General features: G+C 39.7%; 3 protein-coding genes across 4 annotated transcripts; 1 reads left to right on the top strand and 2 right to left on the bottom strand.

Annotated features, from left to right (window-relative positions):
- The first annotated feature begins 1818 nt into the window (after nucleotides 1-1818).
- On the top strand, nucleotides 1819-9417 carry LOC111267645 (paired box protein Pax-1). Of its 2 annotated transcripts, none has more exons than XM_022846008.2 (5): nucleotides 1819-2559; nucleotides 5081-5184; nucleotides 7078-7195; nucleotides 8363-8472; nucleotides 8752-9417. In XM_022846008.2, the coding sequence occupies exons 1-5, from the start codon at nucleotides 2460-2462 to the stop codon at nucleotides 8950-8952; spliced, it is 633 nt and encodes a 210-aa protein (XP_022701743.2). In that variant the 5' UTR covers nucleotides 1819-2459; the 3' UTR covers nucleotides 8953-9417. The 2 variants fall into 2 exon arrangements, with proteins under 2 accessions (XP_022701743.2, XP_022701742.2); XM_022846007.2 differs by having other exon boundaries at nucleotides 7078-7204.
- Nucleotides 9418-12140: 2723 nt separating this feature from the next.
- LOC111267643 (glutamate-gated chloride channel) lies at nucleotides 12141-16767 on the bottom strand. Its single transcript, XM_022846005.2, has one exon. It carries the CDS (start codon nucleotides 15515-15517, stop codon nucleotides 14432-14434), a length of 1086 nt encoding a protein of 361 aa, XP_022701740.1. The 5' UTR covers nucleotides 15518-16767; the 3' UTR covers nucleotides 12141-14431.
- Nucleotides 16768-16870: 103 nt separating this feature from the next.
- Nucleotides 16871-26426, bottom strand: LOC111267644 (estradiol 17-beta-dehydrogenase 11-like). Its single transcript, XM_022846006.2, has 8 exons — nucleotides 25568-26426; nucleotides 23754-24009; nucleotides 23337-23456; nucleotides 22290-22409; nucleotides 19907-20013; nucleotides 19377-19492; nucleotides 18719-18872; nucleotides 16871-17296 (listed from the first exon to the last, which is right to left on the bottom strand). Exons 2-8 carry the CDS (start codon nucleotides 23979-23981, stop codon nucleotides 17191-17193), a joined length of 951 nt encoding a protein of 316 aa, XP_022701741.1. The 5' UTR covers nucleotides 23982-24009; nucleotides 25568-26426; the 3' UTR covers nucleotides 16871-17190.
- Nucleotides 26427-27553: the final 1127 nt, after the last annotated feature.

Below are 27553 nucleotides of genomic sequence, written 5' to 3'. Positions count from 1 at the left end.
ATGTAGTATAACAATATACGAACTCGCTACAGGATTGGCATTAGGAAATGGGAGCGTGGGAACCTTAGTCTGCGCAAATGTGCCTTCGTGAGCAGGATCACACTTTACGAGCTTGGTCCTGCGTCTCAGTGTTGTTAACACTTGCAGTAAGCAAACTGGCAGGCAACTCGCTCAAAGAATAACCTTGATCAAGATCTTTTTCCTGACAAACTTCAGCCGGATAAGGTTTTTCGGCGGATTTGTGTGAGAAAGCCGCAGATGCTACGGAACGCGAATAGGGAACGGATGTTAGATATGAGGCGAAGAATTGTGACCAAAGCTCAGGTTTTCCAATATCCTTTGCTGTATCCTTATATTTGCTTAAGGCACACTTGATCCTCAAATGGTCATGTGATATGTCACAGGCCTAAAGATAATGCAGTAGAATACAAGATAGATCACTAGTTATAAAACGATTCATCCGGCCTCTTTGAAGTGCCTTATAGTGGCAGTAAAGTGGTGCGGGTTTGACTAGACGCTCCTAATTACTAATAAGTACACTTTAATGCGCCAAACATGTTTATTTGACTGACGAAGCTAGAAAGCATCGAAAATTAAATTCTAGATTTTATAAATTTATTTTATGGACATACCTAGTCTTGGTCAGATTGCAAGAATAAATTAATCGCAATGACGGCATTGTGCTATAAGACTGATTGAAAAACAATGTATCAATATTACCTAGTCCCTGCTTTAACTTGACTTAGGCTTCTATATTTCATCTCCTATATAGATTAAACTTGCCTACGGGAGCAGCAGTAGTATACGATACTTTTTCTAAAATGGTAGAGATGGTTCACTGACGAATACATGAAGCCTAAACCAGCGTTTCTTATTAAGGTATATTAATTGCTTTTTCAATAGTGAATTTTAAGGTTTTTTCATATCGTAATGCCATTAAACATTGCTTTAGGTGACTGATATTTGTGTGCACGCCATATTTAGTAAACAAGCACTGTGTCCCTTCTCTATCTGAACATCATAATCGCAGCTTACAACGGCACTGTGTTTCGTATTCTTAGCTGCTTAATTTAATTGAATACCATACTATACTGCACTAAGTATCCAAAGAAAAAAAGCAAACTAATGAAATCACAGGTGCTAATATTGTGTTTTGCTTTCTCTTAAGCAGGATGTGTAATACCAAAGCACCTCATTGACCTCCAGTTAGACTTGCGTCCGGCCACAAATAGCTGCTGTTTCATCACAACGTGTTTCTTCTAATTTTTGCTCCTTTCTTTCAGCCCTATTTTCCCCTTTGCCAATCTTTTTCCATTACATGTATACGAGCGGTTCTTCTGTATATTTCCTGAAAGGCTCGTCCAAACTGTGTAGTTTCGCACTACGCTTCAGCTGGATGGGATTTCCGTCGACCTCGGTGAGAGGTCCTCCTTAAGCCATTTCTACAATCCAATGAAGTGGTTGGCCCATGTCGTCTACTCAATGACTAGCAAGCGACACCAACAAAACGAGGCAATTGCATGTTGCAAGGAACTGCTTAGGCAGATTGGCCTCAATCCTCACGGTAACTCGTTCGGCCAGTCAGGTCGTTCCTCACTGTGCGTCTACCGCGTGCAGGACAACGGTAGGAGGTACCTGGTGGGGGATTTATGAGGATTGGTTCGAAGACACTAAGAAAATCAGACAGCGGTAAAGAGCAACAGGATACGCAAGTCTTTTATCAGCGAAATAGAGAGAGAAGAGAGAACGAGACTGAATCGGGACTAATCATGCGGAGATGGCTGAAGGCAGGGAGGACAGTCTGTGGGTGTAATGGTGGTGATAGCGGTGGCTACAAGTCTTTCTCACAGCGGAGCAACAAAATCCCTCGTTGGAGCTCAACTGCAATCTCGTGCTATCGATGCAGCCTCCGGAGTGAACAGGTGCAGCTGCTCGACCTCCCAATGTCAGCTGATGTAGCTGATGTGAACATGAGGTCGATGGGTGTGGCTTCCGAGTTCAAGGCTCGCTGGTTGGCCCCGGACTAACGGCCGGGTGAGGGACGTAACCGACGTTCAGTCGTTGCTCATCAATGAAAAAAGGCGGCCCCACAATAGAAAACAGCCGCGGCAGCTGTCCTCCATTCTGACGTCTCCATCCCACTGTATGAAGCGGCAGCTGAGGTAAAATCTTCACAAGGGCGGGCCTAACTGCCACTTGCCGACTGCTGTGACGTATTCACATGGTCATGCGCATCCCTGATCAAAGACACACACGGAGCTGTTAAGAGTTCTTGGCACAGATGGTTTGGCTCGTACACAAGATCATTGATCCGACGATCAAGTGGTAGTCCTCAAAACGGGCACGCTCCCACTTGAACGTCCTTAGCAGTAAATGAAGTCAAGTGAGCTGGTCGATTGTTAGTGACATTCGCGTTTGTCCTCAACACGGTCTCGGGAAAACGTTGTCATTGAACGACAATGGATCTTCAGGAGTTGCGACAAGTTTTTCCGGGATCAGCTTTCACGCTACCACCAGAGTGTGTGCCCGATGCTGATGAAGGTCTTAGCCAGAACGAAGGTAACTTTATTGATTCCACTAGTAAAAACGTAAAAAATTCTTTGACGAACTTCAAAATAATTGGATACACTTTCTAGTAATGCCTGATTCAAAGTGTATGCTACTATTGCGTAGTGATAGTGCGGCTGCTTCACTGCATGCTCAAGAAACAATTATCCGGCGAAGCTCGAGTTTAAGCAACGGTATCCTGTTCACTTAAATGGTGAAGGTTCCGCCATTCGAGTGAAGTTTCAATGGTAACTATACATCTTAGATCTAGCCTCAAGTAGTTAGCTTAAAATAGCTCATGTTGCTTTAGTATATCAACTAACAGGTTTGTCACTAATTTCTGATATTTTCAATCAACTTGCTCGGAGAATGGCAAGAGGTTCTAGTTCGAGTCTGTGTATTAGCTTCATTGATATCATTCAATACAATTATATCAATAACGATGAAACTCTATCACAATTTGTGGAAGAATGCTCGCGTGTCCTACAACAGGCGTTGATTCTTGAACTAAAATTTAAGTATCACGCTTTTCGAGAATCCTCTGTCGAAACGGGTTACCATAGGATAGGGCCAAAAACCTCCAACTTCATCGTTGTGAAACCACGAACAGCATTTTTTTGGGGTGTAAATGCCATGATGAATATCGAGATTTGGTTTACGGCGTATAAACCCATCATCGTACAATATCATCATAACTATATTACGCTCATGTTTTAGTTTAATAAAAATTATTGCGTTACCAAATATATAACAGACAATCACAAGTGTGTAACTAATATGTCTTTGTTGGTTTAAATAAGAAAATTCGCTGCGAGAGTGTAATCCTTCTCCTTGAGTTTGAACTTGAGTCTGTACTGGCGTTTTTACGCGATCAGACATGAGATAATGTTTAATCATTTCTAAAGCTATTTTAGTTTTACTTTTATTATATGAGTACCAAAGGAAAAGAAGTAAGTGTTTTTAGTTGATTCGAGTTAACTACCTATTGGATATGAGAAATCCATTCTTACTCCAACGAGCTTTTAATTTTATTATTATAGCGGTGAGTGGTTCAGGAACTTCAGTCCAGTTTTCCATAGCGACAGAAGACCTAGTTACAGTGATGCTATCTCCGAGCAACTTGCTTCAAAATTTTAACCATTTTAGTTGTGAGTATAAAATGATGATGCACTTTTCTTAGGCGGGAAAATGTGGGAAAGTGACGAGACTAACAAATCTAATGAAAAAGCAATCTAGAGAAAGAAACCTGGAATAAGAAATATGTCGGGTTTTTTTTTTACGAATATAAAGTAAACATTCTATGTATATTATAACACTTAGAGGATGCATACGCGATGAAAGTCTATGCATATTATTTTCTGGGCTAGCTGTGAATATGAGCGCACCCCTCGGCAATAGTCGACCTACCGCTGCCATTAAATATTATTTTTATTAGTTTTAGTAAGAAGTCTGTGAAACTGTCCTGACTTAACTTACACCGTGATGAACCAGGTTCCCTGGTGTCTTGATTTTAAGTCGCCGTGTATTTCGCTACACGTGCCGCGACAGCTAGGTACTTGGCACAGGCAATTGATCTTCACGAACTTTCCAACGGGATGTTACTGTATATAATTGCCAAAACACTATTAGCTTTTATAGATATGGGATATTTAAAGGTATTTTTGAAGAAAGACCATGCCGTATGTACCTTGGTCAAGTGTTGTCATAGTAATTTCTACAGTGGCGTAACCGGGTCCTTCAAATATTTCTCATGAATATTCTTTACCAAATAAATTTAGTAGAACTAATTTCATTAATTTGATTACACATTTTGAGCGTGGCACCATTAAGTTAATGTAAGTACCTTCCGAGAAGTGTTCAATGTAACGCGGCCTCGTTGCGAGAACTGCAATGTATTGAAACCGCTTTTCCTTCCGGCCTAAATTCTGGCCTAAAACTAATTTTTACCTTTCCAAAGCGTTAATGCTTAATCGATTCAATGACCCTGTCAGCTCATATACCTATTTCTTGAAAAGCAAGACATACGCCAAACCAAGTATATATATATAGTTTCTCGAGATAAGGAAAAACTTCGAACCGGTATCTAAGGCCATAAAAGGCATTTGAGTGGTATTTTCCTTCTATACAAACAGACCGCACAGATTATTTGATGAGTCCTGACAGCAAGGAACCCTGTGGACGGTTCGAAGTGCCACAAAGCCCGGAATGAAAGGCTCCGAGAGACCCATTAAGAGCCTCGGCGAATCTAAGCAATATGCTGAAATGTCGTTATTGGGGACTTTACTGTTTTTAGATCGAAGTTAATCAAGGGGTCGTACAAAAGTTGCTTTCAAATTTGAATAGGAACTTGACATTTGAATTAACCTTCAGTTACACACTTTTTAAGACTACTTCAAATGGCTATCAATTTAAATATAGACCAGGTCACTGTGTCAAAGCAAATCAAAATTGCAGCCATTTCTAAATCTGTTTACCGAAAGTTGGCTTATCAAACAAAATTTAACATCGCTTATGCATCTAACTCGGCATACAGGCAACCTCTATCCATCCGCCAATGATGGTGTTAATCAGCTAGGCGGTGCATTCTCGAATGGGAAACCTTTGCCACTGCACATACGTGTCCGCATACTCGAAATGGTAAGGCATCAAAGTTGTCATAACGTGCTAATATATTTCCCCTTTGCGCAATGCTCTAGCGAAATCTCATCCAGCCGGATAGGATAAGACTTGAATTACTAAATGCGCAAAGAGAAATCACCTAACAGGTCCCGTCATACATTAGATGCGTGTGCTTATGCTGTGACTCGACGCTTAAACGAACCCCGAAGCCTCGTAATAGGCCAAATTAAACAGGTCCAGGTGCTGGCTTATGAATATACACGCAACATTCTAAGAGTAGCAAACATCTCTGTACCTACTCGAGAATTACCTAAGAAAAGGTCTACCTTAAAAGTATGTGTGGCAACTACACTCTTCAAAGTGTATATGCTTCGCTTAAACATTTAGATAAATATAGTATGAATGTGATAGATACAAATATAAAGAATTGTATTTCATTACCGACTCAATAACGATGTTAATTTGGCAACATTGTGTTAACCCTAATTTTTCAGTTTCAGTGTTTCCTCACCTGAATACAGTTCCCCGAATTCGGAGAAGTTTTAAATACCTACATAGAAACACATTTGGGAAAGCATTACGGTCAATGGATAGCTTTCTTTAAAAAATCCTTTATATGTACAAAAAGAAAAACGATATTCTAAATATATAGAGTCACCCGATTTTTCTGTATCAATTTAAAACTGTGATAAACATATATTGAATATGCATAAAATAAACATCACATTATAAGCTTGTCGCGTTCCTTTAATTATAACGTCAGACTTGGGGATTTCTTTACAGGGGACGAATAGATGAAACTAAACTAATATGGAATAAATAACCCTATAGATTTTCATCTTCAAAATATTTCATGGGAAAAAGTCCAGCGACTTGAAATTACATGAGCAGGACAGTCATGGCGAGGGGCTCGTAGGAACTTATATAACTTTGGCTGCAGAATGTACCGTAGAGTGCTTCTGAATTGTCAACATTTTAGTAAAAAAAAAAAAGTTTGATAATACATTCTGCCAAAAGTTTGCACCAGCCCGTTTTATTAGCCTCATCAAGCGGTGGTTTGTAAATGACGAAACTTGTGGTACAATGGGATTTGATAGTTTTGTTTGTTTGATAGTCTAGTTGGGAAATAAACGAATCAATGAGAAAACATGTTTCGGCACAAAATTAGGATCATCTTGCGACTATCTTTCGGCCCATATAGCAAATGGGTGACGCTTCGCATAAATCCTACTATGTTGGAACTCGAAAATCACATTTATTTAAAACTAGAAATCAAGGCATTCAAACAGCAGAAGTTGGCTACAATTATACGACAAGGCCAACACCTGTAATTAGAGAGAAACTTAGATATTTAGATTCCCTGCTATGGCCGTAGCTCCTGCAAAGATACTAATTTGGTAAGCTTTTGCAGAAAACTGTGCAAGGAGGCTCTGAAAGGTGCAGGTTATCTGTCCTGCAATATAAAAAATTGTCATAAACATTGAACCTTGTAAGAGCTTTTTTATAAAAAAAAAAAAAAAAAAGGTCGATAACCTCAAGCCTCCAATTTGAGTCCACTGTAAAGGGGAAATTTCTGTCATCTCTTCTAAATACTATCCCGTTTGTACTCGCAACTTGATCGTAACGCAGCCATTTAAATAAAATTTATTTACCAGAAGCCTACGTATTGGTAATGAGTTGCAATGTGCCGATGGAAGAAACGTAATAAACGTGTTTTGACCTAAAAAAGGAGCACATAGTATCAACAGGGTTAGCAATAATTATTATCATCCTCTCATTTCCTAATATCGTACGTTGCTCCAGTTTCCCGTTGTCTGTTTGTTATCGATCGCGTAGTTAATTACTAGCAAATAAATACACTCGTATTAATCGATTTATTAATTTTTATTCACTACCGATTTTCCTCCGTAGGCTTTGCTTGGATTTCGGCCGTGCGATATTTCGCGTCGTCTCTTGGTGTCCCATGGATGTGTATCAAAGATATTATCGAAGTTCGCGGAAACCGGCTCCATCTTACCAGGGGCCATCGGTAAGTTGTGTACGTATTCGTTCTGTTTTTCCCTTCCGTAATCTATGAACTATATCAGCTTCTATTATATGTATTAGATCGTTATAAATGTTTCCACTGATTTATTTGGCCAGCAACACTACTTTAACCAGATGATTTTCTAGCGATGTTGAGGCCTGCTCGTAATCAAAACCTAACTGGAGGCTTTACTTTTTTATGGATATAGTTAATTGGCTCAATTGCTTCTTTTCATTAGCAAATAACTGTGAATTATACTATGTCTATCGTAGTAATACGCATTCTCACAAGTTACGTAAATTAAAGCGAGTCTGCTGTAATTAAGTTGTCAACTACAAAGTTGACTTTTCTCAGATTGTTCAAGAACAGAATTCATCGCGATTGTGCGACAATAATGAATATTTGAATGACTAAGAAAAGGGTTTCTTCATCAGTTCTATTTGGGCCAAAGTTGTTTGCGTATCGACACGTTTCTTAGCGAAGCTAACGTATCAACTTATTTAAACTGGGTTCCTGCCCTAGTAGTTTGAACCCACTATTCTTCTAACATAGAAAACGGTAATCAGTTATTTTTACGTATATTGTTGATTTTATTAGCAGGTGTGTTAGGCGTGCTTAGCAAAAAAAGTTGTGTAATGCTAATTGGACAAGCTAATGAAAATCCGGGCTGAAGCGCGCACAGAAATTTAAAAAGAAAAAAAGAAGAACTATTTTGCTCGTAGGTCCTATCGTATTGAAACCCGAACAAACGTGCTGCACGACGCAAGAATACTCAGTGGTTTTTGGACTTTGATCCCGTCTGCTCAAGACTAACTGGAAGCTTGCTTCTTCTAGGGACGATTAACGTGATAGCTTTTATGGAATATCGGAAGCAAATATTGGTGAAACTTGCACGTATTTTTGGAAATGACTCATTTTTTTGCTGGTTCCACATTATCGTTTTTGCTATATGGCAGTATGATAAAACTAGTTGGATGTCAATTTTCGAACTAATCCAGCCCGGGCTGAACCAGACGCCTCAGCAATATAAAATCCTTTATAAAGGAAACTGTCTATTAACGGTGTATACATTATTGAATATATCATGATTAGAATGAACTTGAACTCTTAACTTTTCCTTACTTAATCTTTTTCCCATAATATAATCTGAACAAGCGCTTCTGCTTTTAGGCGGATCCAAGCCTCGTGTATCGACTCCTCTGGTAATTGAAACAATTCTCGGGTACAAGAAGGAAAACAATTCACTGTTTGCCTGGGAAATACGGGAGCGCCTCTTAAAAGTGAGTTTTTTAATAGGTGCTGTACCCTGATTATCACAAATCGACTACTGCTGGGATCGTTCAAATAGTATAATCACTGCATATTGAGACAAATCGTTTGTGATCTTTGCAATAGCTTGCCTATTACATATAGAAACAGCGAAGCTTTTTTAAAGTTAATCCAAAATTAAGAGCGCTGCTTCACCTAGCAAAATTAACTGTTGAACGTACCAATTGTAAGTGATTCTGTAAAGTTCGCGTTGAGAAATTGGTTAGTCAATATGTCTATATTTTATTCAGGACGGCGTATGCCCTCGCGAAGCGTTGCCGAGCGTATCCAGTATAAACCGAATTCTTCGCAAAAAACATGAATGTCAGGCAGGCGATGAACCAGTCAGACCTCACAGGCAAGTGGTACCTGAATTTAATTACTTTCCGTCTCACGACTCATCGTTAGTCACAAGGTTTATATTTAAATTGTATCAGGGAGAAACGTATTAGTCGAATAAAGGCCTCTTTTATGGAACCAAAAAGAAGTGTACCAGTGAGTTATCCTTGAAGCTTGGATATTTCTTTAGATAATGTAGCTTATCTATTAAAATGAAGCTCGGCGTAGTTCTACGTTTTACCAAAAATACACTCTACTAATGGATAAATGCAAGTTATAAACGCAATTGTAGTTTTGCGCTTTCCTAAGAAGTTCCAGTACCGCTGACTTAAGGTACATTCATATATGGAATCCCAAAAAAACACGTGCACTTTTACGATGTATAAAAAATTAAAAAAAAAAAAAGTCTACGCTTTATAGTGATCTTGGGTACACATGGGCTGAGTGTAAACAATTGCTTGGAACAAAATCTATTCTACGTAAGTTGAAGTCGTCGTCAGCTGCAGAACAGATGCAATCATTATCATAATTGCAGTTCTTACGTACTTATACGAGATATTCAGTTTTAACATAATCTTCATCTGTCGATATCGAGGACATAATTGACAATCTTGTTATTACATAGTTAACAACGAACATTTTCCCAACAGGCGACGAGTATATCGCCGGCTGGACACTGATGAAAAAGACATCGCTGTTGTTTCGACGGACACCAGCGACCAGATCGCTGTCGATCCTCCGAGGAAATCATTTCTTATTCAAGACCTGTTGTAAAGGTTATCTAGAGCTGCTCATGTCACCAATATCAACTGACAACTAACAGGTCATTTAAACCATACCGCTGTTAGGTTCCGACATGGAAGTCGGAAATTAGTTTTAGCTTCTGCGGCTGTAGACTGATATTCTTATCATACTGTCTTGGATAGTAATAATAACGTCTACGTAATTTGACGTGGAACATAAATAGTAAAACTAGAATGGAGGAACATCGTAAATCGAAACGAGTGAAGGGTTGATACTTGTATATATAAACATATTAAGGTCAATGTACAGGAGTGTACAGCAATGAGTTGGTAGAACGCGGTTTTAGGTTGTATGTGCTTGTCATCTATCGTAGCGCTTTTCAAATGAACGCTGCGTACTTCATTCACAATTACACAAGCGCGATGAACGTGCTCAATGCATGAACGTGCATAACAAGCTTCTCTAAATGCGACATAGCGCTGCCTTTCTTTCTAGGCTATTTGTATCTGACTTCCTGCGTCTTGCTAGCCACGGACGGAAGTAAGTTGCTTCCTCCAGCGCTTAGCGGGTCTTCGATAATCCCTAGACGCGAACACATTCTAGCGGTGCCAAGATTACCAGTTAGTGGTCGATCATACCAGCTAGATAGAAGGCGTAGTAAGCTGATAGCTATTCTAATGGGGTGGCATATCACTACCGAGTAATGTAATACAGAGTTTTTCTTTCTACGCAAAACTTAAAAATGTTCACGCCGAAAATGCATTATGGCAAAAATTCATATGAACTTGGCGTCGTTCATAATGTATCCATAAGACTACAAACAAAGGAAAAGCCCATCATAGGCTGGCTCAATCATTACTCCACTTACTCTACGGTGAGAGATGATGAGCAATGAAGATAATATAGTATTTCGCTTATGGCCGAATACGTGCGAAGAGATGCCTGCTCAGGGCATGTGCTTATTAGTGCAAGAGTTGATAATCAGGGTATTAAATAGTGAAATATTAAAGCTTAATGGTTATGGTAGTAACAGGTTTGATTGCGTACAATTGACAAATAATAAATTAAATCGTCAAAATATAATGTTTTTGTTTAGTTAAATGATGAAGCAAATGCCTTGGAGTCTGCCTGTACGTTTTCCGTATCGGACAGATTTCGCCAGCAGTCACTACACTTACCATTGTACCATTGTACTTACCAAATACGAGCCGAGCTTAGAGAACGTGGTAGAAAATTAGACACGTGTCAAGTAAATTTATTTACCCTTCGGGACAGATCAATGTATTGTTCAAGCGATCCACTTGTCATTATCGGTACTTTTGTTTATTTAATACCGCTATCATTTGTACTACTATGTGACTGTACTAGGTGTGTCTCCTGGGTTATCAATTTCTAAGGCTACGCGCTGAATATTTGATTTTTATTCTAAGGATATTTTATTCAAAAACGTGGCTGCAGCGAATAGGTAAAACTGATAGATTTACACTTAAAATACCTTATATTCTGCGGTTCGCGACAACTAACTTATGTAGAGAAGTTTTAGTTAGAAGGACACGGGGGAAAAAGTCGACGGTAAAGCTTGGTCTACGTACAAGACATTCACCAACAGAATTCAGAACAGAACAGGACGAAGTTGTGCGGGCAGTTAGGGAGGAAGCTCCGAATTCATTGGGCCTTTATCGAGCAATTGATAACTGAGATAGCACGCTCTGAAGATTGAAAAAAGGTCTGATAGGGTGAGATTAACATGCTAATAGGTAGAGGCAAGGTTTTTGAAGCTGGAAGATTCCAGGATAGCATAAACGGAGTGCCTATTTATAAATACAGTGGTACGCAAAAATAGCCAAATAGGATGCTCAACTAGATACCCTTATATAACATGTCATTATTTTAGTGAGAGAACGTTATTACATTTTCGAGTAGCTTTAACATTGCTTTGAGCCTATTGCTTGTACATGCCTCAAAATGAATGAATGAAGATGTTTTTCAATACATACGAATAATGTAAATGGGTTTGGTATTTAATTCCATGAAAACTAGATCCATTCTCTGTTTCATACTACGGCGATAGTGCGGTAGTCCCCTCTTCGGGTATCAACTGGAAATGTTCCGGGATCGAATTTGGGTGTAACTACTCTTAGATCCTTCCGAAAAGATCTAGGCGATAGGAAACGGAATCATTATGCAAGCATTTCTAGCATACGCTATGGCTCAGCTTAGAAGACGAATACTCTGTTCTAAAATAACTCGGTTCCCTTATATTTAACTATACATTAATTTCTAATCAAACGGGGCTAATTGCGTACCGGTCAGTTAGTTTGTACCTCGTTAAAGATGGAAAGTGTGGTATAATCCTGGGGAAAAATACAACTAGCCAAGAAAATGAACGATAGTAAAATGAACATGCTAAAAAAAGGTTACCTGTTTTGGGATATTTTAAAAATAGTCTCTCCCCATTTCGACTGCTCGTGTGACATGAAAAACATTTCCTAAGAAAATGTATGCGATCGTACACGGTGAAACAATACAATAATACTTCTAACAAATGAGCCAATGATGAACTCTGAAACTGAATTTTGTGTTTATTCAAAGACACAATAATAACACTTAAATGTGCAAATTCAGACATCAAAAGGTCTGTTTGATGTTAGATTTGTTTTTCTCTGACAAAACTGTACGAGCTGGCGATGTGGTCGTAGCCGTTATCTCGTGTGCGCCGTCATTAGAAACAACTTGTTTACTTTTGGTGATTTTGTCGCAAGAACACAGCTTTAAACGGTATCTATCCAGAGTAGCAGCTATTTTTTTTCAGCTTCATCTGGAACTGTAACGTACAGACACTGCCAGGCTTATGGGCGATAAAAAATCTGTCGGTCTGCTTTTCTCGGACGTTACAACATTCACAGCAAGAGATCAATCCTACGTATCCAGTAATTTGTTGGATTTTTTTTACCAACTAGATACAGAACATATGTTTAAGAGGAGCTAGAAATATCAACAGGACGCGTCTAGACATGGCATCCGTTTGAAGCTATGCGACATTTTCTCGATTCCTTTGTAGCCTCTAAAATTTACACACATTTAACTTATCAATAGAGGTAAAGTAGAAACATAATATGAACGTCTATTTTTCTAAACCCGAGCAGCGAGACTATTATAACAGCGAACAGATACATAATCAGCCTTCAGTATAAAGTCAACCCCCGATGTCCGCCTCCGTTACCATAGTATGACGCTACACTAAAAATAGAAGAACTCGTTCTATGTTAACGATTTGTATTTCTTTTATCTTATAAATTATAGTGGCTTCTTTTATAAAGATGTAGTAATCACTAAGCAAATTTCTACCAAATGTTGCTAGTGGTTTATTATTTCAGCGCAATGTACCTGCTATAAGCACAACGTTCTTGTCGCTAATGAAAATACTAACGTTTTTAAATATTTCGTTCGTTTTTTTGTGCCTATTTTAATAATTTGCCATTGATTGACACCATGGCTGCCATCACATAAGTATCTATATATATATATATATATATATACTGTGTCGTTATAGAAAATGTAGCGCCTGCAACGTATAGCAAACTCATAATTGACCAGTTAAAAGCTAGTCGGGACAAATATGTGTGTTCCTCTATTGGCTATATAAAAAATATATATATATAATCATTTAAATTAGAGGAGACTCAAAAACATTTAATTGGTAGTTAGTTAGCTATTTTCTTAATGTCAAGCATCTGAGCTGTTCTGCTGACCGTTGTCCTCTAGTTACTACAGGCGTAGCTTCGGATTTTTCGAACAAAGGGTGTTGATGCGTATATTCGTGTTACTGTTATAATCGGCGAAGGTCGTTGTTCCTTTTCGTTTGAGCGCTCATTAGAATGGCGGAATCTTCGAGTTGGCCTAAAGCGATCTCTGCAACAAACAAAGCAGGATTGCCTGTCCGTATCTGATCTCATACGGAACATGATGCTACTGCTTATTCTATTTTGGCAAATTGCGCGACATGTTCTCACACCATATTATTCTAGCAGATCAAGATAATTAGCTTTTGCGCGGTAATATTTAAAACACGGATGAATGTTTTCCGTCAGCTTAAGCCTGGCGAGAGATATGGGCATATTACATTTGAGATACGTGTTTGGCTGAGTCGGCCAGCAAGATGCTTGTTTTCAATTGTGAATATCACATCTAGCGTCGAAATCGCATTTCAGAGTTGTTGGCGTACTCCGTGGTCGATTTCCGTCATTTTGAACGCAAGCCTTGCTTACAAAATACCAATATCGACGGCCGAATCTGACTGGTCGCATTATACATGGTCGGTGGATGTGTTGTCCATCGCCCGATTGGGTCACATGGTTTGCAACGAAGTTACGATTAAACGGGTTTGGGGGCGGTTTCATCATGTTTCGTCACATTTGCCTATTGGTAATCCTTCTAAGTAACATTATTTAGAGCAATCACGACTAAAAGTAGCAAGATTTGATTGGCGTGCAGGTTGGCGGTGTCGAGTGTACATGCATCATTGTGTATTCAGTGTTAGGTCGTACCGTTCATGGTAGGGATGATTTAAAGGCGTATGCGTTACCGTAATATGCGACGGCCGGGAAAAATTAACACAGTTTAGAGACTATTCACTGAAATAACGCTTTTTCTTCTTAATTGCATGACTGCAATTAGCAAAACAATGATGATGATGATTATAATAGTGGTAACAATCACGTCAATGGTAGCAGTGTAGTATATTTGTTTTTACATTGGTTGTATAAAAAAAGAAGTTAGGATTTTGCCAAGAAGATAGGTAGAACCTCAAACAAAGCAGTTTAAATCCACATTACGTTGAGTGATAACTCAGGCGCGACTAAATAGGGCAAGTGCGAAGTAGACGATTACAAACACCAAGAAAAGCAGAGGAACAAAAAATCGGCAAAGGTAATCAATCCAATTAATGCGTATATCATTCATCATTGAGTGGACCTTTTCACTCATGAGCTCGCGCTTGTAGACGAATTGCACGGTGACAAACTCGATCAAAGCGAACACAATAAACGCTAGGGACGTTCCTGTGAAGACATCGATATACTTCGTATAATCCGTGACTGGGCTATTGACTGTGATGAAGTGGGCGAGAAATGTGGCGCCCATTAGGTCAACCATCAGAAGCGTAATCCGCACTGGTGAGCAGAAGATCCAGAATGAAAGGCACGAAATCAGTACACACATTGACAGCGGAATAAATACGCGAACGAGATACGGTAAAACCATTCGCTCCATGACAAAGTCTATGTGTATGCACGAGATGATATCGGCGCTCGTGGACGACGAACAGTTTTGTGTCTCGAATGATTTTAATCGAAAATCGCCCATTTCAAGTACATGCTTGTTTAGCATGATTGGTACACTGCTCCACTTGAGCCGAAGACGGGTTTCGGGTAGTGACCAGCTCGATATAATAAGTGGACACCGTTGTATATCTAACGGATAGTTATGTAAGTCCATAGGACAAGACAACTCAACGTTAAGACGACGCTGGAAGTAGACTTCGCCATTACGGTTCACCCGAGCGGTGTTCGATCCCTGCAATGTCCGCTGCTCCGTCACCTGTATTTCATTTTCAAAATAGATGTCCGGCACCCAAATGCCGTCGGCAGGGAAATTCACCGTCTCTAGGTGGGATTGGTGCTGCAGACGACTGTCTTCCCATTTCAGTCGTAGCAATAATTGCATCCTGTGTTTTCGATCAGCGCTGGAGTTGTACTCGAAATTTCGGATGTACACATGAACCTCAACATCGATTTGACCATCATTCGGTGGTTCTATCTCGTAGTTTTCCAGTAGCTGCTGCGCCAGGACGCTCCTTTCAGCCGACACAGACGCGCCAGCTAATAACAATAATAGAAGAATGAGAGGAGTTGCCCTCGTCGTTATCATTATCATAATTACCGCAGTCGTCGCTGTCGTCGCCAGGGAACTCAAGACAGAGTTTTCTCATGAAACTGATTGTTGTGTGGTTATGAACCGCCGCTTCACCGCGCACTCTGACAGTTCAGTGCACTGCGTATGATTTACGCGGATACCCACCTCGGTCACGTTAACTAATACACTACTTGCACCGCGACAGGCCGAAAAATAGGCTTTAGCAGACGACGTAACGTCTCTGCTCCGACCAGCAGCTGTAAATGTAGTAGCAGCAGTAAAATGCGCTTTGGGCCTAGTACAGTCTACATATTACCGCAAGCTACGAGGTAGTGTACTACCGTAGCATCTCTTCGTACTGATCGTGTACAGCGGTCACGGAAGGTTAGACATCTGAAAGGCACCCAGTTTTAGCACTTTAGCTTCCGCTATAGTACCATGCCATCGTCTCAAAGCCTGAAACGTCCTCTAGGTGCTCGATTAAAAATAACCAAAAGAGTGCAAGCAGCACCGGAGCGTTGGTGGTCACAACTGAAAGTGTAAGCGAGGTGGCAGTTGACCAGAAGTGGTGCTGCTTTCCTCATGAGGATCGCCACCGTCACCATAAGCTACTTTCACTACCAGCTACAATAGCAGGACCAGTATAAACAGCAGTAGTCTGTTCGCGCGGCGTACCCGCGCACTGATGCGTCGTGCCGTTTTCAAACCGAACAAAAAAAGGATAAAGATGAATAAGAACGGAATGGGTCAAGAGAGGATGGGCTACGCTCTTTCACCTTTCGTTGCGCTTGCTGCTCCCTCTGGTGGTCACGCTGAGAGAGACTGGCGTGAACGCGTCCTCGGCGACCGTTGCAAAAGGCGTTGAGACTAATACCGTCATAACAGCAGCCATAGAAGCGGTATGTGTAGCAGCTAAATGCCACCCAAGCAACAGTGTTATAGATGCACTCTACTGTACTTCGATTGACACGAAAGGCTAACATGATACGCACGCGTACTATAGTGTGTTGTACGTACGTTATCAATGATGCTGTAGCAGTGACAATTAAGCAACACGGAAAAAATAATAAAATATTGTTGCGCGGAATAAATCTGGTCCCATATAGGGACTGTTGGATGGTGCGGTTCTTTTAAATTGTTCTCATCACATGGGCCGGCCATTCGAAAGTGATCTGACTAGATAGAGAGAGTTACTGGCATTAACATTTCATACATATTCGAATATAAGAAAGCGTAAAAAAAAAATACTAGCTAATTAAATATGTGTTTTCTCGATCTTTCTATATAAAGTACGCCACCTTTGTCAGCCATGAAATATATTATGCCATATTTGCAGTAATTCTGTCAACTGTTGCTAGGGCTGTCGTCGTAATCTTATTTTTTTTTTACTCATATAAGTTATATATTAGTGATACACGTGTGCTCATATCAATATAACGTAAAGATTGTTAGTTATGCTTGACATTTGTGTAGATATCAATAGCGCAAGTTTTACAGAAGCGGAGAAAACTGTGATATTTCCTCCTTTTGTAAGCAGTCGAATGATGAAAGGTCACTAACTTTCAATTCTATATTCTCGTAATCGTAGTTTCCTCGTGTGGCTGAACGTTTCGCTGCGTGACCCTAATGACAAGCGTCATCTGTTCAGCCATAAAAGTCTGTATAAATTATTTAGTTGTCGCAGAACAGTAAGTTTAGAGATCCTTTTTGTCCATGTCGGTGGAAGACGCTTCCTTGTGGGGGCCCGTTTCGTACTGAAGAAATCGCTGTAGCTTGAGAATGGCTCGATCAGGTAAAAGACTGAGGAAAGCAAAATGTACATGATTAGATTTCTAAGTAAGTTATTACACCGTTAATTTCTAAGTTATAGTATAATTGATTTACTGGTAGGTTTACGGTGTTCTAGTCAATTAGACTCCGACAAAAACACGAACACTGGCTATGGGTTTCTATAAGGCCTTTAAGATGGTGGATGCTGAACTATATTAAAGGTACACATCAGTCAATTTTTAAAGCTTCTGGTTTGTTTATGTACGGCACGGTTAATCGTTTCAGTTGAACTCCAAATGTCTACCGTCTCATTGGGGGTATACGTTATCGATGGCTCACTTTTTTTTTGTTTACTTATTCTGGCTGTCTGTTTTCACTCATTCAAACTTCATGCACGAGGAAGTGTTTAGATAATCCTCGTGAGAGTAATAAAAATATGATAATAATAATCCACACTACGAATCAACACTTTATATTAAAAATGATATTATAGTCCTCTCATGGGGCTAGATAAATATTTGCAGCAAAGATGATAGCAATTCCATCTGGTTTCCTCTCATAGACGCGAAGGACACGTATATTGACAAAACTGGACCCCTTTTTTGAGAGGTAAGGGGTGGGTAAGCAGTGCCAGGATGCACTGAACGATCTTCTATGGTGTCACATACCTACGGTGTTTTTTCAAGTCTCTAATACCACGAAGATTTTTCATTTTGAATTCCAGTATCCACTTACTTTACCTAAATGAATGTTCGAATGTCGTTTTTCGCCACTCTAATAATGTTACCTTTACCGTTAGTTCGATGTATCACATACGCTAATGAGAATTTTCAAATATTTCCTAATTTTTTTGGGTGCAGTAATGCTTAAGGTAAGACATTAATTAAAGTAAACGAGTGGCGGTGGCGAGAATTAATACAATCCTATTTAGCTGTGTTCCTTTACACTGCTTCTTTGTAATTACGAAAACGTATAAAACAAACATGTAATTGGCTGCTAAGTTCTGACAGAATTAGAATTACCCGAGTTGAAATTTCCTTTGTATTTTAGGCGGAAGGCTTGGTGGGTAACGTGTTTGCCTGCGAATCTTAGAGGCACGTTGGGGTATAGAGACACAGTTCGTTTCGTGTTGGGACTCAGCCGTCTGATGAAATGCCTGACGGCGATAATGGACGTAAAACTCGGAAACATAGAAAGAGACGAAGATACGGCAGTCTGGTATGGTCGTATAGACATTGTGAAAGCCTAACATTACTGTATACGCACATGGTTTATGAAAAATTCAGTGCTTAGTGTGAGTGTCCCGAGTTACGTCAACCTCATGCTTGCCCTTGTCATGTGCGTATTGCCAAAAAACTTATTACTATTATTATTTTTAGATCTACGAGTTTGTAAACGAACATAGTTAGAACAGCGGATTAAACGTTGTACTCAGACATTTTGTCAACGTACCAATTCACGAGTTTGTTAACGTAACCGACGTAAGATGGAAGAACGATCTCCTTCCGATTGGTAAGGAAGGCCTCGATTACCTTGTCAACAACGTTGTCCGGCTCGAGAATCGGAACTGCCCATGCGAAGCGAGTTAGCAGGGACTGAAACATTCCTAAATCAAAATCAGTTTTATTGTTAGGTTTTGTCAACTATGATACCCTTTAGGATCCATCTACGATTAACTGAAAAAAACAGGGCAAAGCCAAAAAATTTTAATTTTAGCATTAATTTTGCTCCGAAAAAAAACTACAGAGCAATTGCAATCGCTATGCAATTATGTTTCGACAATCGAATCGTTTCCTCTGTTTGTTTTATATTTTATCTTAGGTGGCTCTAATTGACCAATTAAAACTTAGTAGGCTGTAAATATACAGGGCCAAGTTACAGGAATCAAAACTACTCTCAATTTTACGATACACTTGGCAAGAAGTAAATGGCTGGAGAATCTTTAACATTTTCTATATTTAATGACAGTGGGCGTACGTAGGAAAGATAAATGTAAAAATATGACGGCTCAAATAATCGTAGGCAGTCCTTCTGCAGCAAAGGGTGTGTACAATATAATAGGTTACAACCAAAATCTTATTCTTACTATACTAAAAAGATAAATACAAACCTGTGTTGATCGCAACTGGACATACTGTGGTAAGATGAATTTTTTCACTATAGCCCTGTACGTACAATTCTTCTTCCAACGCTGTCATTAAACCACGAACGGCAAATTTCGAGGCGCTAAGTTGATCGAACATGGACAAATTGCAGAGACGCAAGCGCTACTTATTAAAACTATAATTTTACTGGACAGATATCGCTATTAGCGAAAAAGTAAAACGCTAAAATATGTTCGCATCATAATTATGCAGTATTTCGTTGTGCGTCTTTAATGTATAACAAATTCCCTCGATGAAGCCCATGTTCTTGTTCATTCATATCGATTCGTATATTGCTATCACTCCACTAGAAAGATGAGTGACCTGTCATGCTGATACAGAAAATAACCGAGCATGTCACAATTGCGAACGTAATAAATATTCCATAAACATAGACGAAACCGTTTTCAAATGATAGCCATGTAAATTTCACTCGAGATGTATAGTGGTCCCGTCACGTATCAGTGTATTTATTGAACGGTTCACCAATGCGTACCAATAGTCTGTAAGGTACGCTGTTCCAAGAACTCCTGCAATGGAGGACATCGCAACGATATGGCCCTCTCCTCGTTCTTTCATTGCAGGCAGGAACTCCCTGATCGTCTGAAATTAAAATTTCATATAATTAACTGGGACAACGAAGCAGTCAATAGGCTGATATCGTTTGTTTTTATGATAATTCTTAATTGTCCTTTTTCTTTATCTCAATTATTCACTAAACGTCCGCTGATGTGACAGCCATATAAAACGTAGCTTTTTTTTTTTAGTGAACTCTACTTAGCTAGCAACCAGCCCGACCGTATAGTGGCGCCTTATTGTAAGCGATCTCGAGCTTTGAAAATCGACAAATCGGTTACGATTTGAACTAACCCATTTCCAAACCAGATGGTGTTCAGGACTTTCGAGAACATCAGTGCCATATACCCGTTAAGCTATGAATGTTCACTACGTGGTTGACTGTCTTATATCAGATGACTGGACGGTTTTCAACTTCGTGACCGTTGGGCTCTTTAAAATTTTTGATGCTGTATGTGTAGCAGGTTAGAACAGCGTTCAAGGAGGCCTTAGCAGCCTCCGCAATACGATTAAAGAATCGTCACATTTAGCCTTGCTTCGGTCGACGCCTAATTAACATTTGCGTAACCTTAGGGCACGTTGTAGCCTCTGCACTCACTTAAGTTATTTCTGAAAGGTGGGCATTAACTGCGGCACGAGTTTTCGGCATTTCAAGATTTCAAAGACGCGGTACAGGTGGAGCTTGTGTCGTCGACCTGCACACCGTATGCTACAATTCTAGTGTATACTCACTGGCCGAGATGCAGTTCCTCCACCCCCCAAATGTTGCATAAGGTGGACCGACGTGTGACATGAGTGAGACACGCATCAGCGTATGCCACCGTGCGAAAATTTTGCCAAAGCCGCCAGCTCCGACTCACTCCGGAACGAACAGCTACAACAGGTACTATTTACTCTGTTCCGTTGGACAGCTCTAGTTGACGCTTGTCTTCGGAAAAACCTTTGCCAGTTCAATGCCTTGCTGTGCGTGATACTAAAGAGAAACAAACCCTTCGACTGACTCGCGAAAAGCTTTATTCTAGCTCCTCAATTACCTAACCTAACAAAAACTGAAGTTCTTCAGAACTGCATCGAAGGAATCACACACTTTTTGAACCAAGCGCACCGCGCGTTCGCAGCTTGCTCGATGTTATATGACTATACGATTTACGGCATATATTTCGTAAATCACGGTAGTGACTCCATGCTTCGCATTATGCATCGAACGGAGTGCCACTGATTGAAGGCACTTAGCAGCGAAGCGGCTTTACGATAACTGCACGAAGCCTGCCTATTTAGCACGCGTCCGTGGATTTCATCCTTAATTCAGAAACAAATTTGTTAACCAGTTGTATGAAACGCAGACAATTTAAGCCACCGGACGATTTCTATAAGTTAAAGATCGGCACAAGGACAAGGTGAATGAAATAGATCCAGTGTTTTACCAAACGCGATCTGAGCAATTCTGACTGAACGTTAATCGACGGACGGGCGAACAGATGCAACGTCGCTAAGTGGTTTTCGAATCTGAGCACGTCATTGTCCAAACACCTACAATCTAGGAGATAACGATTTCTGTGCATGTTGTGAAAGGCCACGCATTTCAGCTTATGTGGCCTATTGCCCATCTATGGCTTTTCTTAACACTTAGCATACGTATGATTATCGCCTCCATCACTGCTTACACTCATGATTTCATTAAGTTTTAATCATATCACGTGATATCTATTTGGCCAAAACATAAGAACTTTGTTCAGAAAACACTATTGGCCTTGCAAATATATTGATTCAACGTATGGGTCTGCTGGAAGATTGTGAGCCTGTGAGTTGGACACATGAACAACGCGTCCTGACGTATCAGCTGTCACGTACTCCGAGCAGTTTATATACCGTCGTATTCAAGTACGTTTTAGCTATCGTGTAATGCGTGAAAATAATAAGGAATATTGAGTTTTTGTTTGCACGACAGAACTATCGATAGGACTCACATCGAATTATTTAACGGTTTTTTTTTTCTCTCCATCCATGATTTTCTTTGCTTGGATGAAGGTTATACTTTTTTTTTTGTTTATTAATTATTGTTCTATGTATATTATTACATGTGTATTCCTTTTTATCTACTTTATGTGTTCAAGTTCGCAACAAATATCGTATTTTGCTAATCAAATTAGATTTCGTTATGAATGAATTGTTCACGGCACCTTCATAGAGCACTTTAGTCCGTCGGGGGGTTCATGGACGGACAGTGTGACCCGTTTATGACTGTCACCATTAGGTCTATTTCCTCTATTGTAAAACTGTTCCTTTGTTGTCTAGTGACTCACCCACATATGTGAGAGGATGTTGACCTCGAAGTTCCTACGAATACTGGCTGATGGGATTTCGAGAAGCTCCTGACAGTTGACGATAGCTGCGTTATTGATAAGTATATCAATGGGGCCCACCTAAAGGATTAGTCAGAGACGATAATTAGACCTAGCAATTATGAATTGCAGCTCTGTGCCATGTTCTAACAATAAGCCGAAATGTGCTGGTTCCTTTGCGACGTAAAAGTAGTTCATACGTTGCTGTCTCTCCGTATTAAGTATTATGGATTAAAGAAACACATCATTTTGAACAAAGTACGAGTTTCTCAAAGTTCCTATGCACGAACCTCAATAAGTCTGAAGTTAATGAGTGCGAAAGAGTAGATGAAAGTAATATCTATGGTATGATTTTGCAGTGTCGGTCCAGATTAAATGTTCGATGTTGTACCTGACCGACGATTAATTTAGAAACATTGTCTTGCGCTACGAAAATATCAATACATTCGGAAAAATACAAAGTAGCGAAATTGGCAGTGTCAAATTGATATAATCAATGCATACTATATCAGTTAACAGAGCTCTTTCATGGGAAAGTGCATGTACAACTATAGGAATTCGAGAGTCATAGGTATTTTTACACTTTAATATCGTGCGACAATGCACTTGATAAAAAGCAAACCCCGTTTTTTTTTTTTTTTTTTGTTGTTATTATTACATCAGTATACATGGCTAGTAACACTTCAGTTGTTCCTAGTCGAGTTCCTATCTGGTTTTCCTCATAGCTTTCTGGCTCCGAAGTATTTCGTATACTGCTATGGGAAGCCATTCGGTACGCGTGCGATATCAGATTCATATGCGCAGCTTCAATGAAGTGATAGTTTAAATACAATCGTGCATCACAATCATCTTGTTTCAATCATGTTATCTAGACACTTCGGTAAGTAAGTAAAGTAGTTAATAAGAAGTTAGTGGCTTACGAGTCTTACAATCTTGCAAGCTTTTAAACAAACCTATTCAGGTTAACAAATGTTTCATGTGCACTGGGTACCTTCTAGAGAGACAAACCTCACGTCGAATACGTTGATGTATCTCTTTAATCTGTTCCTCATTGGAAACGTCACACTGGTATGCCCACGCCTGTTGCCCTTTTGCTCGAACCTCATCGGCGACTGCTTCATTCGTGTCCTTCGAGGATAATGATCAAAATAGTTAACTAGCTTTAAAGAAAGACTTGCTTTCAGTCGATTATACAGCATCTTCCCTTAAACGCATATTGCTAAACACTAATTACCTTAATAATAATAACTTTATTGAATAGAGAAAAGTGAAGTGGGGCGAAGGGACAAAACCCAAAATGTGGTCTTGGGAGTTAGTAACCAGCACTATCTATTTACTACGGCTATTATATAGTTATCAAAGTTCGCCGTGCAGTTCGCTATGATCACTTCCGTCGAGGCATAAGGCTATCGGATACTATCGCACCTTGTTGATGTCAATGAGGACACAACGTGCTCCCAGATCACCGAGTCGATGAGCGATCAGCCGCCCCACACCGTGACCGGCTCCAGTTAAGAGGACCACTTTATCGGCCACATTTTTGCGAGGTCGTGGCACTATTAGGAAGATGAACTCCCGTAGGCATATGAAAATTATTGATACAAGAACACCTAGAAAGTCGGCAATTATGTGCGCGACACTTTCTTCAGCCATGATGTCTACGGATGCGTGCGATATTCTCCTATAGAATGAAATTCGAATTTATTGGTTTACTGCTGTATACAAGATAATCTGATCTGAGTGGTAACGGTCTGGTCCTACAATTAGGCATGGATATGTCAGTATATTGCATATATTTAGTATGTGAGAATAACAGAACATCTTTAAAAAGTGATGATTACTCAAAAATATTAGAGACTAATTGCAGTAATTGTTGAAACCAAAACTGTGCGAACTTTTTATACATATATAAACTGTATTCCTTGAAGTTTTCCATAGGCTAATTCAACACAACCAAAGCTTATCGTTAATGTAGCAATATCTCAGACAAGCCCGCGGCATTTCAATTATGAAACTACATTTTAATCATGGAGTCGGTAAACGTCAGAAGAATTGTCTTTTGAATTTGTTGTTTACGTCTCTCTTCGTTTGATCGGCTTTCTCTCAAGGGGAAGCCCCAGGTCGTACTTTTGTAAACAAGAACAAATAGAGAACAGACAAAAAAAAACTAGTCAGGGGGTTCTGCCGTGGATGACTTAACACTCCTCTACAATTAACTTGTTGTAATTTTTTACTTCACAACCGGATAGCTTGACGCCAGCGGTCATGCCGTTCAAACGGTGAAAACCTAGCCTGGTGCTCAATGTAAGGAGAATCCTGACGCTAATCGATAGATTCCGATGAGTTGAATAAACATGTAATATATCTTTCTATACTTGAGATGGGTATTTCAGCATTAAGGTAGTAGACATGAAAGGTTTGTCTCATTATTCACGTGACAACGAGGTCAAGGTTCTCTATGAGCTACTTTTGAATAGTTTTTTTAGTGGACTTTTGGTAAGTGTTAATTGGAAAGTTGTGGCGCAAATATCGGTGTATCCTTTTTTTAAATTCAGCGAAAAAGTGTCGAAGAGATGTATGTAAACGACAATTACCAGAAAGAAAATAAAACAAGATAAAAAAAAATCTTCAAATCTTACTGAGAGGAAAAAAGCCAGTGCATGAATCCAGACATCTTTAATCATCATTAAGGGTTTATTGTATTATATTTTATATGGTGACGAAAAAAGGTCATGTAAATTGTCCTTAATTGTTAATGACGATCTATGATGACCTAATGAGCGAAATCAATAAATTAATTAATTTCGTCAAACCCAACATCTATTAGCAGTCTACCGAAAGCCGGCTCGATGTACGCGCGTCTTTTATAGATCGGGCAATAGCTTATATATTCGATAGCACAGACCAGTTAAAGCATATTAAACAGCAATAGTATTTATTTAATGGAAAATGTAACCACTTATTACAAAAAAAAGTCGTGGTGACATCCCAAATACCTCAATTAAAACATACTAACTAATGCAACAGATGTATATACTCATCTTCATTCTATTTGTGTATTTACATGAATTACGTGAAAATATATACGATAAATTAACACTGGGTTTTAGAGAAAACTATAAATCCGCTCAGCCAAATGTGAACATTGCACCAAACGAAAAACACAGTACGGACCAAACGTGCCAAGTTCTAATGAAGTGAAATGGAATAATTATAGTCATTAAATATTAAAACGTTACCTGAATTATTATCTGACCGAACTAACGAACTGGTCGTTTGTTTGCGCCGTACTCAGCTTGCTTAAAATATTTCAAACGAATGATGCAGTCAAGATATCCTTTCACCGGCCACCGTTCTTCGAGCCAATAACAACGTTCTTCAGCGAACGAAAAATCGTTCCCTCCGATCTTCCCGTTCGCAGCGCTTTGCAGTGTAGCCACTACTCACTGTTCACTGAAGACTCTGACGTAGCGGCAATCTGAAGCGCTGAACAGCTGAAACTAAAATGAAAAAGCCTCTTTCAAGTGAAATACCCAAACACCGCTGCCGTGATTCAGTTCTGCGCATACGCAACCCCCGATAACTCGCTGTCAATGCTGACAGCGACACTCACGATAGCACACAGACACGAGTAGCAACGGCGACGACGATGACGATGGCCGTATCACAGCAACTCGTGCCTCCTCACCACGTCACAGGCCAACCGTAAACAGGCGACCGCACACCGGAGACAGGCCGCTCGCCCAGCTTGTTCTACTCTGTGTATTCAATGGCCAAACGCGACTTCGACCCGACTGCGGCTCTTTATTGCGTTACGACTACGTCGCTGTGCGGCCAGGCGTCCTGTGATAATAATATCGGGGACGTCCAGTTAGCACTGATTGCTATTATATGTTTAGTTTTGGTAGAGTGGAGCAAAACAAACTAGGGAAATCTTAAGTCACTCTATTAACTAACTAGCTGGAAGTGGTTTTCTGAATAACCTCACCCAGTTCGTCGGGCTATACCTAAGATAAATTTGACGGTAGAATCTGGTATTAACTGCGAGTATAAAAGAGACGAACATCCCGGAAAAGAGGTGAGGACATATGTCAGCAGCATCTCGAAGGATGGCGACGGCGAGAAGGAAGTATCATAATAGGCAGCAGGACTGATTAACTGCTGACAATTTCGCATTTAATAAGACCAAAATTCTCTTTTCTAACGTTAGTAGTTGTATAACTGCTTAAACACTGAAAAAAAAGTACTCCAATATACACCCAGAAAATGATCGTAATTAGTACGATAGAGAAGGGGAGCTCTTCTACGATATGCGAAGTAACAATTCCTCATAACTTCATAAACCAACATGTGGTTATATAATTCGTTATTGAAGTTGCTCCTTGGTAAGTAACCTAAGTTAGCTTTATTGCGTAGCGCAATTATTATATAAAAAATAATAAATATCTCTTAGAACAAACGAATGGTTAACGTCAAGTTGATTCATTTAGAAAGCTGTTTTGTTTAATCTGCTCATCGGAGGAAATGGGCGTGGAACACGTTTATACATTCGAGGGTACTATATATAGCTAGGCTAGCTCCAGACTCGACAGAGGTTAGGGTCTTCATCGTGTTGGATATTAAGGATATGTCGAGTTTTTTGCCTAGTGCTACACTTTGACAAAGGAGGTTGACCAGAAGGTGTTCTTTCGTCGAAATTCGCTAATTTTATTTTTGCGTATATATATGAGGCGCCTTTTAGTATAGATATTAAGAAACGTATAATCGTTTTAGCTGTTGTACAGGTTACGTTAGATATCAGGCTTCTCATGTTAATTTAATCAGAATGATACAAGTGGCACGTTTTGTTTCTTTGTGTTATATCAGAATTTTGCGTATTACTCATTTCAACAATACTGACTAATGAACACGAAAGAGAATCATTAAACAATACAGGAAAACAGAAACCCCCAAGCGGATTTGCTAAAAATGGATTAAGGCTTTTAGGACTACGTCGTCGTCGAGGCAAACAATCCGCTCAATACCCGACAAGTTTTCAGCCATCGGATATATCTGCGACCAATGAGAAGAAAGACGGCTACCCACCATAAAACAAATGTTGAAAACTCAAGCATTTTCTGAAAGTTCCAACATAGACGTGTGCAGAACTTACCTAAGGCTCGATGTCTTCCAGAAATCCTAACAATGTATAATCGAAAGCTAGTTTTGAAAGTGTACCCGCTTCT

Source organism: Varroa jacobsoni, unplaced genomic scaffold (genome assembly GCF_002532875.2).
Source record: "Varroa jacobsoni isolate VJ856 unplaced genomic scaffold, vjacob_1.0 scaffold_1205, whole genome shotgun sequence".
Lineage (NCBI taxonomy): Eukaryota > Metazoa > Arthropoda > Arachnida > Mesostigmata > Varroidae > Varroa > Varroa jacobsoni.
Note: the sequence above shows the minus strand (reverse complement) of the source record. Positions and strands in the feature narration are given on the sequence as shown.

What these genes read in the sequence shown, in the direction of transcription:
- LOC111267645 (XM_022846007.2), top strand. Translation starts at nt 2,460, where the DNA reads ATGGATCTTCAGGAGTTGCGACAAGTTTTTCCGGGATCAGCTTTCACG. An exon ending in AGGTCTTAGCCAGAACGAAG is followed by an intron (nt 2,560 to 5,080) that starts GTAACTTTATTG and finishes CTCGGCATACAG; the next exon opens with GCAACCTCTATCCATCCGCC. An exon ending in GTGTCCGCATACTCGAAATG is followed by an intron (nt 5,185 to 7,077) that starts GTAAGGCATCAA and finishes TTTCCTCCGTAG; the next exon opens with GCTTTGCTTGGATTTCGGCC.
- LOC111267643 (XM_022846005.2), bottom strand. Translation starts at nt 15,517, where the DNA reads ATGATAATGATAACGACGAGGGCAACTCCTCTCATTCTTCTATTATTG.
- LOC111267644 (XM_022846006.2), bottom strand. Translation starts at nt 23,981, where the DNA reads ATGGCTGAAGAAAGTGTCGCGCACATAATTGCCGACTTTCTAGGTGTT. An exon ending in ACATCCTCTCACATATGTGG is followed by an intron (nt 20,014 to 22,289) that starts GTGAGTCACTAG and finishes TTTTAATTTCAG; the next exon opens with ACGATCAGGGAGTTCCTGCC. An exon ending in TCCAGTTGCGATCAACACAG is followed by an intron (nt 18,873 to 19,376) that starts GTTTGTATTTAT and finishes ATTTTGATTTAG; the next exon opens with GAATGTTTCAGTCCCTGCTA.